At 36.1% G+C, this 14,900-nt stretch overlaps 1 protein-coding gene and 1 long non-coding RNA gene across 4 annotated transcripts in view; one reads left to right on the top strand and one right to left on the bottom strand.

The window, feature by feature from the left end:
* The window catches only part of LOC125938872 (uncharacterized), a 46,952-nt gene extending 41,782 nt beyond the window's left edge, over positions 1 to 5,170 (bottom strand). For both annotated transcript variants that reach the window (XR_007462843.1, XR_007462844.1), the window contains exons 1-3: positions 5,068 to 5,170; positions 4,768 to 4,914; positions 3,415 to 3,521 (exon numbers count right to left, since the gene is read on the bottom strand). This is a non-coding gene — a long non-coding RNA (uncharacterized LOC125938872). The remainder of the gene's footprint in view (positions 1 to 3,414; positions 3,522 to 4,767; positions 4,915 to 5,067) is intronic.
* Positions 5,171 to 5,218: 48 nt separating this feature from the next.
* TBC1D32 (TBC1 domain family member 32) overlaps positions 5,219 to 14,900 on the top strand; it is a 201,284-nt gene continuing 191,602 nt past the window's right edge. Inside the window, exons 1-2 of one of the 2 annotated variants that reach the window (XM_049654268.1) lie at positions 5,219 to 5,305; positions 5,487 to 5,644. In XM_049654268.1, the coding sequence (XP_049510225.1) occupies positions 5,490 to 5,644 (155 nt within the window). In that variant the 5' untranslated portion in view covers positions 5,219 to 5,305; positions 5,487 to 5,489. Of the gene's footprint in view, positions 5,311 to 5,486; positions 5,645 to 14,900 lie in introns of both variants that reach the window. The other variant, XM_049654266.1, reaches the window with a different exon arrangement.

Below are 14,900 nucleotides of genomic sequence, written 5' to 3'. Positions count from 1 at the left end.
TTCTTTCTTTCTTTCTTTCTTTCTTTCTTTCTTTCTTTCTTTCTTTCACTACTATATTTTTGCTCCCCCCCATTTCTTTACAGTGGCTTATATTGTAACCTAAATACAAGACATACGTGGACTTTGAAGTTTGAGACCAAGTCTGAAAATGACTGCATGTTACTCTATTAACAGGTACGATTCCTATAAACATATGCCATATATTTATAGGAATGACTTAGAGTAATTCATCTACCATTTTTTTTTAATTTTTATGTTTATTTTTAGAGAAAGGGAGAGACAGAGTGTGAACAGGGGAGGGGAAGAGAGAGAGGGAGACACAGAATCCGAAGCAGGTTCCAGGCTCTGAGCTGTCAGCACAGAACCCGATGCAGGGCTCAAACTCACAAACCATGAGATCATGACCTGAGCCAAAGTCGGACACTTTACCGACTGAGCCACCCAAGTGCCCCACTCATCTACCATTCTTATATAAAAAGACTTCTGGCTGTGGGCTGGTAATATGCTCTTAAAACACAGAGTTGAGTAAAGTACTTAAAAGCTGTATTAAATCAAATCTTCAAAAGCAAAATTCAGTTATACTTGAGAGTGAATGTATTGTAACCTTGCTTTCAGAAGAGTGAGCTTCTTGTCTTGCTCACATACTGTTAAAAGAAGAATTGATAGACAGGATAGGGCCATAGCTCAGAAGCCAAATCAGAATATTCCTTAGGCCAAGTTAGGTGGGATCAGTACATGAACTTTGTATAAAGGGAAAAATAGATACCTATACTAATTCAAATTCTTTATCCAGACATTGGAGAATATCCTCATTCTAAAACACTTACACTTTGGGTAAATGGCCAAATGCCATGTGAGACTTTTGGAAGAATTTTTCATCAGTAAGACTTTGGTTTTCATATCAAATGACAATATCCCTCTGGGGAAAAGCAAAGTCCACTCTGAAATGGGAAATCCCAGATATAGAGAAGGCTTTAATAATGATGTTATAAGTTTATATTCTCATTTCACTCTGATTTATTGTCCGGAGGAAAAAAGAACCAATTTCAAGACTTAGAAAATTTGAAATACTTTACTTTCTTATTAGACTATATAAGTTGAATCTGACCAAGTTCTATGAAAATATTCAATTCAGAGCTGTGGAAATGGGCAACAATGATATTAATACTCTGTAGTTACTGAACACTGTCCTCAAATTGCAGGCCTCGGTTAGTCTTTTATCTTATTGCAAGTCCATGAGTTCTAAGCACTTTCTATGCCCACAGTCTAGTTAAAGCACCTTCTATGCCCATAGTCTAGTTAAAGCAAACATATAAAAACCATGTTTTAGGTAATTAACATTGCTACTGTGGCCATGTATGTTTGGAACAACATCAGTGCCTTGGCAAAACTCCACAGGTACAAGGAAGACCAGCAGTTTATGCCATCATCAGAAACTCATTCTATTAGGAACAATATGTATTGGATAATGGGATAATATCTAATTGATCAAGTTAGGTTCTGTAGTTGATAGCATTCCTTTGGAAACAGACTCCAAGAATCTGAGATTTTTATGTAGTAGATTTATTAGTGTGTATTCTTGGAGACAATATCTGGTAGAAGTTTAGGAGGCAAAATTAGAAGTGAGTTCAACTGTAATGCCCTCAGAACAGAGGCTTCAGGAATCATCTGAGGAGTTTTGAGACTGAGGTGCTTCAGAGTTGTTCCAATTGAGACAAAAAGGATGGCCCATTAGATACCACAGTGACCAGTCATCATACATGAGCCTTCCTCAGGTAGAGAGCATAACTTTGAGCATGACCACTTCCTTTTTCCAGGGCAATACCTGAAAAGGGACTCAGATGTAAAATATTAGCAGTCAATGCTCCAAGGATATGAAGGAATAAATGCTTTGTTTTACAGGGCTGTGCATCAAGGCATCCTGTAGAGTCTTAGGGAATTTTAATGCAGGTGGCTTTAAGAAAGATGGTCAGAAGCAGTAGAAGCAGAGATGATAAAGAAAGAGACAAACTGAGTCATAAAAATGATAGGGTTATTATAGTATGGACAACAAGGTAATTAGTTTGCTACAACCGTTTTTTGATACCTTGAGAGGTTTTTGCATCTTTAACAATAACAAATGATATCTCAGTTCTTCATACATGCAAACTTTGCTGAAGCAATTGTGTTTTCTTTGTTCCTTAACAATCTGAAAAACCAAACCTAAAAAAATAGATCTTAGGTATTCAATTTCGAAGTGCTTCCTATTCAAGGATATTTTATAAGGACACGTGCAGAAACCTTCTCTGGAAAATATTAAAGACTCTTGGAGAGATTAAGAATTTTGCTTAAAGTTCAAAATTTTATCTTCCATCGAACTAAATAATGTTTGTGAAGTGGCATGCTATGTCCCTAACATCTTTTTCTTAAGTTGTATTTTTGCTGACACAAATATAGCTTCAACAGCTTTCTTTTAGATAATATTCATCTGGTTTATATTTCCCCACCTTTTTGGTTCTAACTTTTCTGTTTTTAGGGTTTTGATAAATAGCATATAGTTGGTTATTTTAAAATCCAGTCTGACAGTTCCTATAAGAGAAGGGCTAAGTTTATTTAAATGTATCAGTATTTTGGACTTTTTCTATCATTTTTCTTTGTACATTTTAATTTTTCCTATTTTTCTTATGCTTCTGTTTTCTTTCTTGACTTTTTTTAATTGATTGAGGCTTCTGCTTTTCTCTACGTATTTCATTTTTTCCTTCCATTTTTTGAATTTAAATTCTATATTTCTAACTTTATAATGGTTACATTTGAAATTTTACCATGCCCATATGACCAAGTTCAATATCTTAAACTCCATTTAGAAGAATATAAGGGCACCTGGGTGGCTCAGTTGGTTAAGTTTCCTTGGCTCAGATCATGATCTCTTGGTTCATGAGTTTGAGCCGCACATCGGAGTCTTTGCTCTCAGCACGGAGCTCGCTTCAGATCCTCTGTCCCCTTTCTCTCTGCCCCTCCCTTGCTCTCTCTCTCTCTCTCTCTCAAAAATAAGTAAACATTAAAAAAAAAGAAAAATATAAGAATTTCAGAATACTTCAACCTATCATTACACTTCCTCCTTATACATGGTTGTTTACAGTATTTTAGGGCTATGAATTTATACATTCACAAATTAGAATATTATAGATTATTATTATTTTACACAGACAATATTTATTGAGATTTGCTTAAATACATTACTATGCTCACTTGCTGTTTGGCTATCTTTCCTTCTTGCATCTCAGGTATTCTATTAAGGTTGTTTTTCTTTCTCCTAAGTTATATCCTTTGGAACAGTGGTTCTCAATCTGTGGTTCAAATCATCCCTGTTTCCCAAGAAGGCATTTTATAAATATGTGGGGACATTTTGTTATCACATGATTAGATGGTACTTACTGGCATTTGTAGTGTGAGCTATGGATGCTGAACATCTGGAATTACACACAGGACAATCTCCCACACAAAAGAATTGTTCTGGTTCTTTATGACTTTCAATGATCCTGCTGGACATGCAAAGTAGATGAAAAAACTCTTGATATGTATTTGAGTGTAGGAACTAATTCCATTTATATAAAAATATTTTGGCACAGTTTTAACACACTGAATTTTCTCAACATTTTTTTTATTTTTTTATTTTTTTATTTTTGGGACAGAGAGAGACAGAGCATGAACGGGGGAGGGGCAGAGAGAGAGGGAGACACAGAATCGGAAACAGGCTCCAGGCTCCGAGCCATCAGCCCAGAGCCTGACGCGGGGCTCGAACTCACGGACCGCGAGATCGTGACCTGGCTGAAGTCGGACGCTTAACCGACTGCGCCACCCAGGCGCCCCAACACACTGAATTTTCTAGGAATGCAACAACTAAATAAAATAAAGCTATTATTTTTTTGCTCTGAATTTTAACAGTAATAGCTTACATTTCAGAAAAATCCCACGACTAATAGCTATGTTAATCTTGATGTTTGAGGTGCGAGTACAACTCATCTGTGTTAATCTGAACATGGAGCTGGTTGCATTGCTCGTGATTCTACGAATGTGCACACACATACACATGCACATATAATACTAGATAGCTTCACTGACAAATACAGTTTGTTTACTCTGCTAGTATGTTTCTTTCCTAATGTAGTAGTGAGACAATCAAGATTAAGCATTCATTTTACTAAGAAACATGCTGTCAGAGTTGGCAAGGATATATCATACTTCTACTCTTGGAAGTAACAGCACAGACATCAAAGGAATCACTGATCCTGGCTAACATGTGAAGAATATTGGATGTTACCAGGAGAGTAAAATTTAAGCCAGATAAAGTAGAATTTATCTACATTAAACCACCCATCAATGGCTTGGGACTGACTATTCCATAGACACCAGGATCTGATTCTAAACTTTGTTGGGTTGGCTCCTTAGCTTGGACATGACCATGGTCTGAGGATTTATCTGGATTGGAAACTGGATGAAGGTCTATTATTATAATACACTGCATCTTCCTGCACAGTGATCCTCATATACATATCTCATGGTGTCACTATGGAATCCAACTGTGTCCTGCTACTTCCAAGATTAATCTCTCTCCTGTAAACGTGCCAAATATGACCCTTTCAATTGTGGCCGATTTGCTTCTGTAGCCTCTTCACCTCCTCCTTCCAGCCTACCAACTCGAGCACCTGAATGTTAATGCCTCTTTCTTCGCTTCTTTCCTTGCCTCTTCTATTGGGTTAAAAGGGGATTGGTTTCCACAACACCTACCTGGAGCATTTCTCTAACGTAACACTTAATCACACTTAACGGTGTAAACGTTGATTTTTTTGGGGTGTGTCTGTCTGATTATGAGGGCATCTTCTCATAGTTCCTAGCAAGGTGCTTGGTTAAGGAGTAGGAGTCAACAGATGTTGGCTGTTAGAGAAAAACAACGGTGTAACATTTCAATACCATTCACGTAGTTAAAAACTTTTCAAGCTACTTTCAGTTTCACTTTTACTGAATTCTGACTCTTCGTTCTCCATTCCCTCCCTTCTACAAACACATGGTGAGGGACAGCGAGCACACCTGAAACTTCACTTAGGCGCCGGGCAGGTCTCCAAGGGGCACTCCCTCCCACTCAGGAAGTCACGTCAACGTGATGACGTCACACGTACCGCAGACGTCCCGCCGTCAGGCCCACCCATCAAAACCTTCCGGGCTGTCTTTTTTGCGGTTAGCGGTGACAACTTGAACTCTGTTCGTACGGAAGGCCGGCAACGACAAGTACATAAGGGGGGTCCTTGAGGACCCGTGCTTCCCCAAAGTAAGGTGACTTGTTTCCCGGAAAGACGCGCAGGCAGCCGAGGACCCACCCCCAAGCGCTTGCCGCGGCCTCCCGGGGAACGGCGTAGCGCACTGGCCTGGGTAGGGTGGGAGTGCGCGTGCGCAGTGCGCGGCATTGGCGCCGACCTGGAGTAATGGGCGTGGGTGTTTGATTCTTGCAGAGGATGGCCCATTTCTCTGGCGAGGACGAGGTGGTGATGCAGACGATGCTGAGGCAGTTGTTCCAGAGCGTAAAAGAGAAGATCACGGGTGCCCCCTCTCTGGAGTGCGCCGAGGAAATCCTCTTACATCTGGAGGAAACTGATGAAAATTTTCACAAGTAAAATAGCTTTTGATGTCTTAAGCAAACAAACCAGCTGATCCAGAAAGGGTCAAAGTGTAGTTAAAGAATGTTCATTTGATTATTGTTGTTAACATAGCGCCCAAGTTTGAGGTTCATTTTTTTTTCGTTTATTTACACAAATACCGAATTTATGTGTTCTTTATTCTTTACTTACTTTCCAAAGCTTCTGTCTCCTTTGTGTTTCTGCTGCCACAACCAACATATCCTAATTCTTCGTTTTTCCTCATGGGCAACACAGTAACAATAATTGAAAATTGTTCATGTTTTTCTAAGAGGAATTCTGTTATTTCAAAGGATTCTTGTAACTGTGCCTGTCACATTGGCTTAAAGCAATGAGTTCCCAAGATCTCTGTTCCTTGGCTGATCTGGTATTTCAGTGGCTGCCCCAATTCCCCATTCTGAGCACTGTAGGAATACTGACGTTAGATTGTTAACTTCCTATCGAATAGTTTAAGTTCCTATGAAAGGATAAGGCACATACTCAAATGTCTGTGATACATGTCAAAAATATAAGTGCTGTAGAAGAGCTACAGAGTACTCTGGGTTTGCGAGCAGTAGAAATAGTTTAATGAGAGAGGTACCACTTGAGATCAATCTTGAAGGTTACGTTTCTTTAGAGACCTTTTTTTTTGTTTTGGTTCATTTAATTTAAATTAATCCTCTCCATTGAAACGTTTTCTTGCAGGAACCCAATTAATTATTATTGGTAGCAGTATTTTAAATTCAGTGGTTGTATTTCATTTTGATCTCACAGAGATGTTTTAAAAAATTTTTTTTTATGTTACCTTTACTGACTCTGAAATTCTATTTATCTGGAACTCGTACTCATTTCCTTTATGCGCATAATTGGGTTTTTGAGCCCTTTAATGTAAAAGTTTGTTTTTACTTGCAGTTTTATAGGGGGAGTATTTATAGTTTTCACCAGATTCTCAAGGGAGTTTTCAAAAGTAAGGAATTCTTGTTAATATAGTTACTGATTTCATTGGTATTTATGGTTATACATAAAGTTTCTTCGTATTTCCATGATTTTCCTGTTTATTTCTTAATTAAATCCACTACAAATAGCTGTTATTTGTGATCATATTTATTTTGGGAGACATTACAGAACAGCTTTTATTGGTTAACTATTGATTTATTACTTAAACAATAGACTATGGAATAATTGCAATTTTCTCAAATTAAGGTTTAATTAATAATGTTTTATAAACTCCTGTAATACAAGTTCACCTCACACAAATCCACATGAAGCATTAAGTTTGGGGTTTCATTTCTGGTTTTTATTTCACATACAAGCAGTTGTTTAAATACTTTGTAAATTATTATGTCAGTTTTTGCTAGGATCATATTCTCGGCATTTGTGCATTTTGTCTAGATTTTCAAATTCATTGGTAAAAAGTTTTTCATTAAAATCCTGTAGTTTTTAAATATTTTTAACATCTATACCTATATATCCCCCTTTTTATTCTTCTCTTTGATTTGTGCCTTCCCTCTTCTGTTCTTCTAGGGGTTTCTTTTAGTCTTTTAAAAGAACCAGCTATTGGCTTTGTTCCTCCTTTGTATTATTATATGTTTTATGGTTTTAAAATTTCTGCTGTTTATTTCTTTTCTTGGAAAAATTTTTAAAACTTTTGTGATGAATGGTTAGCTCATTAATATGCAGCTTTTTTTCTTTTTTTCTTTTTTTCTTCAATGTAAATGTTTACCTGTATTGCTTTAGCTGCTTCAATTTTAGAATGCTTTTCAAGTTTAAGTTAGGTCATTGTTGTTCCTCTTAGTAGTTTAATGACTGTTGTAATAAAGTAATTTGCTTTTCAGCAGTGCATTAGATTAAATGCCTGCTGATTACCATTCATACTTAATGTTCACTGTTTACTAAAGAGATTTACTTTTGGCCTACCTAAAAAAATCCAGACACTCTCAAATTATAACTAGTTTGTAGTTTTAAAAGTAAGCTTTATAATCCTCAAAGTTTTCTTTTTTTTTTTTTTTTTTTGCATCTATTTATTTATTTATTTATTTGAATTTACATCTAAGTTAGTGTATAGTGCAACAATGATTTCAGGAGTAGATTCCTTAATGCCCCTTACCCATTTAGCCCATCCCCCCTCTCACAAACCCTCCAGTAACCCTCTGTTTGTTCTCCATATAATCCTAAAAGTATTTTAAGTAGCTTGTAGTCTTAAAAGCATAGATGCTAAAAGTCATGTGTTAGCTGCATTAACCTGAGATCTGTGCCTTAGGAGGAAGGAACTCTTTATGTAGGAGAGAAAAAGAGGAGGACTTGCTTGTCTTTGGTATTTTCATAGACTCTCACAATTCAGTCGGATATTAAAGGTCAGTTAGTACAGTTATACTTGGTCTTTGTTTTCACTGACCTAACTCTCCTTGACATTGTACGTTAAGTCACTTAGGTATGTATTGCTTCCAAAAGTGTTTCCTACTTCAGAATTATCTACCTTCCCTTCTCTACTATCAGAACCTTGGTTTCTTAAATCCACCCAACGTTGTCCTGGTATTGACAAGGACAATTTTATTAAAGAGACTTATGGGGGAACTGGTGTCTTTAGGCTATTGTATTTTTGTATGAAGATATTTAAGACAGTTGAGTCCATACATGATGGAATTTTAGGTACTATAAAAAATTAAAGTGGGAGAAATTGCAGTCACTTGGGGAAAACCATCATGTAAACAGTATAGCCCTATCTGGGGGTTTGCCCCAATGGGCAGCTTCCCTAAACTACTATCTCTGCTTTGTATAGCATCTTCTATTTTTCTACCTTAAACTGTACAAATTCTTTAAAATATCCAAACTTTCCCTCTCTGTCTTTGAAAGTGGCAGCAAGGATTTGAGGGCTGTGGGAGGGGAGGAGAGGTAGGGATGAGGATATTGCTTTCATTATGTGTGCATGTGTTGTGTAGATTCCCAGAAACCAAACTGGCCCTGGTTTTCACTCTTGGCTACGCTAGAATCAGGTGGGCCCCATGTAAAAAAATACTGATGCTTGGGCCTCATCATGAATGAATCAAAATTTGCTGAGCAGCTTGGCAGAGGGGGAGTGGTAGAGTCTGGGCCGTAGTGATTTTCAAAAAGCTCTCTAGGGTTGAGAACGTGCAGAATTGTAACGTGCAGCCAGGGTTGAGAACCACAGAGTTAGAGCATATTTACTTGCATTTACACAAGAATTGTGGGGTGTGTGTGTGTGTGTGTGTGTGTGTGTATATGTATTTATTTTAGTAATTATCAACTGTGATGATTATAAGAGTCTCTAATGCAAATGCTCAGTTTTGTAACCCTCACATCCAGTATATTTTTGGTTTGATACAGAGGGAACACAGTAATAATTTGTTGATTTAGGTTTATTTTTTGTTTTATAGAAGAATGTACCACTGATTTTTTAAATCTGTGAAATCCATTTAAATGGTACCTTCAAGAAAACCTCCATTGTGTAAAGTGATATCCATGTATAGAGAAATGACTAAGAATTACATGCGTGTCTCCATAATTAATGAATGCATTTCTAGTAATTGTTTATCATGACTCAGAAGCCTATTCTTTGACCTAAAAGTTTGTACGTGATGTAAAGCTTGTTCGTTCTATTGCATAACCTTTAAAAAAAATTTTTTTAACATTTATTTATTTTTGAGAGACAGAGCACAAGCAGGGGAGGGGGCAGAGAGAGGGGGAGACACAGAATCCGAAGCAGGCTCCAGGCTCCGAGCTGTCAGCACAGAGCCCGACGTGGGGCTCGAACTCACAAACTGTGAGATCATGACCTGAGCCGAAGTCAGACACTTAACCGACTGAGCCACCCAGGCGCCCCTCTATTACATAATCTTTTATATACTAATATGATATATAAAGTTAGGTTGGTTATATAATAAATCTTTTGATTCTGAAATAAGAATTCCAAATATCAGCGTTATAATTCATAACTTACTCTAATAAAGTCTCTTTTTAAAACATACCAATACCGATAATTTTTTCTATATATGGTTGAAAAATTTCTTGCTTATTTAAATAACTAAGAGAATGATGTCTTGAAACAAACTTGTACTAGTGTTTTTATGTTCTTATGTTGTAATAGTAATCTGTGTATCAGTGCATATTTTGGTATAGACATTTTGAACATGTCAGAAATTCATCATGAAAGAAATAATTAAGTTTTCTTGGAAAAATCTAGGTAATAAAGCTGGAGAACAAAATGGAAAAAAGTGAATGTTCTTTTACTCAACTTTGTAAATTTTCTGACATAAATGTAAAAAAATTTCATATTTGCCAGTAGTAAAGCAAAGTGATGAGGTTCATTGCTGTCTATTTTAGTTGAGCTGCTTCTGAAATGTAGTGAGGTAAACATATTTTTCCTTAGTAGCAAATGCCTGACTCAAGTTTTTAATGTCCTTCTTTGAGGAATATTTGGAAAAAGATACTTTGCATTCACTTGGTGATAGCGTCTTTGAAACCAAATGTTTATTTTTTCTCATTAAATTACTTTTATGGTAACAAATAAGGTTAGTCAAACATGTATAGTACATTTGGTTTGAAAAGTGTCAAAGTATAGCTATGTGTAATAGACAACAGTTTTTGCATTGGGATTATCATTATTATTATGTAGTGGGAACTGACATTTAGCAAGGTCATGTGTTTTGTCTAAGGTTACAAGATTGACCAGTGTAAGATTTAGAACTTAAGCCTGAAACAAAGGGATTTGTAGAGTTCTAAAGATAAAATTATTTACTAATTGTATAGATCATGTCCTTTAAAAAAGAAGAAACTTTGTTATTAGAAAATTTAAATTATTTTTTTAATGTTTATTTATTTTTGAGAGAGAGCACACACAGGCTGGAGAGGGGGAGATAAAGGGGGACAGGGGACTTGAAGCAGGCTCTGTGCTGACAGCAGAGAGCCCGTTGTGGGACTTGAACTCCTGAACTGAGATCATTACCTGAGCTAAAGTTGGACGCTTAATTGAGCCATCCAGGCACTCCCTAGAATATTTTAAAATGACCAAGAAAGAAATATTAATAGACTTCAGTTAAAATACAAATGAATGGAAGTTGTATTTATTGTAGTCCATGGCAAAGAGGTGTTATTCCCATAATATTGTAGTCTTGGTCTTTCCTGTGCAATTAGAGTATATTAATCTGAAAATGTTAAAGGAGTTTGCTGAAACTAATTCTGAGGAAAGGACTTAAACTGTAGCAGAATTGCTTTAATTAAGCCTAGTAAGGATCTTCTAACATAAGTTATTAAGTATGTACATTTTTTTTTTTTTGAGGGAAGTTTTACATTTCTTAAATAGAAATTTTACACATAGAGATGATTCACCAGTATCTTTAGTGGTAAGGATTTTATGTTGTTTATAATACTTGTATGAATGGATGGTGAAAGGTCAAACTGGCATTCTGCAGGCCATATTGGGTCTACGGATGTGTTTCTTTGGCTTGGTTTTAAAAAATAGTAACATTTAAAAATTGGGAGATAGCACATAAGGTAGTTTTCTGGCTTCTATTAAAACATTGAAAAATCCACATCAGGCTGTAATAGTCCTAAATGGCAGTAAGTGGCTAAAGCCATGTGGAAGCTCTTCCTTTTAGCTGAGACACATCCTTTTATTTCACCACCACCTCTTCCTTTTCTCTCTTACACGTGGCTGGCTTTAGTTTACCTGTCTACCCCCAGTGACGCTGAGTTTGCAATCCCTGTTATAAGTATGGGACCTTTCGAAAGTCTCTTGTGCATCCAGGGCTTTTGCTTTTATACAAAATATGAATATAGCTACACCAGAATAATTTCTAAAAGTGATGTAATGGGTTGATTTAAAAAGCTGTGGTTATCATCAATCTTTTAGATTAGATGAAGACTTCATAAGAGCAACTGGATGGCACCAATACTATGAGGATTACAGTGAAAGCAACATAGTACTTAATTTTATGATCAAGTACATAATAATTAAATATATTAAGTGTTATAGTATCTCCCAGCCCATAGCAATAATAATTCTCTATCCTGGGCACTACTACAGAAGAATAGTATTCCTCGTAGGATTTTATGGGGTATTGCCATGAATTCAGATAGTAAAAGAACCAACACAAAATGAATTGTCACGTGAGAATTTGAAGACTTGGATTTTTCTTACCCAGAGTAGAAAGGTCTACTTGCAGAAATGACTATTTACTAATTTAAGATTGGAAGCTTGAGAGTTTTCCAATAATAGTTAGTAGAGCATCCAAAGGGCTATAGGCAGCCTGGTAGTGCTCCCATGATAGGAGCTCCCATGCTCCTTATCTTCCCTGGAGATTTTTTTTTTTCTTAAAAGAGCAATAACCCATTAGGCAATATTTAATTTGGGGGTTCTTGGGTTCATTTAATTTGGAAGATGAACCAAAACCTTGAAATATTTTGAATGGAGTCTTCTGGGAGATACTACTGTGGCCACAGATAAAAGTGATGTCATTTAAAAAAAAGTATGTGGTTATTCAAGTTCCCAAAAAGGAGGTTTAAACTTTTTGTCACCATATTTGCTATATCATATAGATGGTGATAAATAGTGGGAGGTTTTGTTTTGTTTTTGTTTTTGATGTGTCTTATTTTAGACTGGTATTCTGTTAACTTTCTTGAATACATTGTATTAATGGGCTTTCCTTGTATTTCCTCACTGCCTTAGTTATGAAAATATCATAACCTACTTGCTTACAGTTTGGGCTTTAAACAAAACAAGCAGAAAATTTATATTAGTTAAATATTCATTTCTCCTAATTGCTTGATTTGTGGCAGAGAAACGGGACTGATAAAACTAAGGAATAATTCACTTTTCTGTAGTAAATGTTGATGGTGAGATGTAGAATTCATCTTCAGAGAGGCCGTTCCTTTAGTTTCAGAGAATTAACTCCAGCTTGCCCCATGTTTTGTTTCCCACTGAGTGTCTTAGAGATGTGAAGGAAAACTGGTGTGTCAGATTAGCCGAGGGCAGGATTATGAGGAGGATCAAGATTGTTTTTAGGGACTGTTTATCTTTTTACACTTTGTTCCACATTCAATTTTCTCTGGCTGGCTGTGAGCTCAGACTGATTGGGCTCAAGAGATTATTTATTCCTGGATCCTTTTTCATTTACAAGGACATTTTATTATTTTATTTTATTTTTTTAAGATTTGATTTTTAAGTAATCTCTATACTCAATGTGGGGCTCAAACTAAAAATCCTGAGATCAAGAGTTGCATGGTCCACTGACTGAGACAGCCAGACACCCCTACAAGGACATTTTCAAGACAGCAGTGATACATTTATGGTATTGGAATTTCAGATATTCTGATTCTTTAGAGGGTTTGTGGTGGTGGAATAGTTGTGGTGGAGAACACACGTATTTTTTGCTCTTCAGATCACATGCACATCTGTCAACTTTAGTCTCAGAGCTAGTTGTGGAGGCAGTTTAGGGACTGTCAAATGTTAAAAAAATTAAGAATATCTTTAAAAGATTCTCTTGAAACCTTAATCTTTGAATTCTTGCTTATATAAGTCTTTACCATTTTGTATAGAATATGCAAATATTTGGCTTATAATTACAAATATACAAGCCAAAAAATAAGTTAGCATTTAAAATGGATAGGAAGTTATGCTTGTGTAAGGGATGGTCTTCCAAGTGATGTCAGGCAATGATGACTCCCCAGAAGAGGCAAAAACTTCAAAATTGCATGAATAATTATTAGAGGCTATTTTTAGGACATGTGATTCAGTAAGTTTTGGGTTTTGTTTTTCTTGGAGTATTTCTGAAACTTTGTGTTTGCCATTTTGGTCTAACACTGCAGGTCATTATGTTTACAAAATCACTTTGTTTATCTCTTCTGTTCTTAATAGCTATTTTCCTAAAGCTTAGAAGTTACTAGCTAAGGGCACTTGGGTGGCTCACTCGGTTAAGCATCTGATCTTGATTTTGGCTCAGGTCGAGATTTTACTGTTTGTGAGTTCAAGCCCCACATCTGGCTCTGCACTGGCAGTGCAGAGCCTGCGTGGGATTCTCTCTCTCTCTCTCTCTCTCTCTCTCTCTCTCTCTGCTCCTCCCACACTCTGCACTCTCTCTCTCTCTCTCCCTCCTCTCTGAAAATAAGTAAATAAACTTAAGAAAAAGAAAAGTTACTAGCTAAACGTTGAATATAAATATTAAACATTTAAAAGTAATTTCAATGAATAACTTAAACTTTTAAGTAAATTTTATTTTTAAGTTTAATATGCCAATTATTATTTTGAGAAAATAAAATGTAATAGATTTACCTCTCTAAAGGGAAGAAATGTAAATAATACAAAAATTAGTAAAAATATGAGTATTACATTTATTTATTTTCCTTTCCAGTTTCAGTTGAACACTATAGAACCTCTTATTTTATTTCTTAAATAGTTTTGGAATTTTTGCATCTTGGGGAGAGTGTGGGGTTGTGGGGATAATACTGGTTTTGGAGTAAGGTTGACCTGAATTACTAGTTGGTGAATTTGATAAGGCTTTTTAACTTTTCAGTCTGTGTCCTCATCTATTTACCTATCTCATGTGGTAAATAAAGCAATATTAATAAAGTGCTTAGCGCAGTGTCTAACACATGGTAGTCACTTAAAAGTCCCTCCTTGCTTATATGCAAATCAACATGTTTGATGGTTTGTGGAGAAAACGGAGTGTGGCCTCATGTAAGTGGAGATGCAGTAATTAAGGGGCTTGATTAATTAGGTATTTAAATGCCAAGCCAAGGAAGTTGTATTTGGAAAATAGCCAATAATTAGTTTTAAATACAAGAAATATTTATTGGGTATGACTGAAATGACTCTAACTCAGAAATAATGAAATCCATGACTTTTGAGGACCAAGATGACTACAGTGTTCAGGATAAATACGAGAGGGAAGAGGGTGAAAGAAGACAAGCAAGAAGACTGCTGTAGTAATGTCTGCGTGAGGTGATGTGCTTTTGCACTGATCAATAGAAATGGAAAGAAAAAAAAAAAGGAAGTGATGAAGCCAAGGGATGTGTAGGAAATGTTAACAAGTGTCTATGAGTAGGTGGATTGATAGAGTGAGTGGGCATGGGGTGTGGAAAATGCCAATGTCCCAGAAAAAAACAACATAATTCTAGATTGGCTTGATGATTTGGGATGAAAAATTTAATCCTGGTTCAAGGTAAGAAATCTGAGTATTTCATAAATCTTTCTGTGCTAACATTTTCTTCTGGATATGGTTAATAAGTGAGTTCATG

This window comes from Panthera uncia (assembly GCF_023721935.1).
Source record: "Panthera uncia isolate 11264 chromosome B2 unlocalized genomic scaffold, Puncia_PCG_1.0 HiC_scaffold_24, whole genome shotgun sequence".
Taxonomy (NCBI): domain Eukaryota; kingdom Metazoa; phylum Chordata; class Mammalia; order Carnivora; family Felidae; genus Panthera; species Panthera uncia.
Note: the sequence above shows the minus strand (reverse complement) of the source record. Positions and strands in the feature narration are given on the sequence as shown.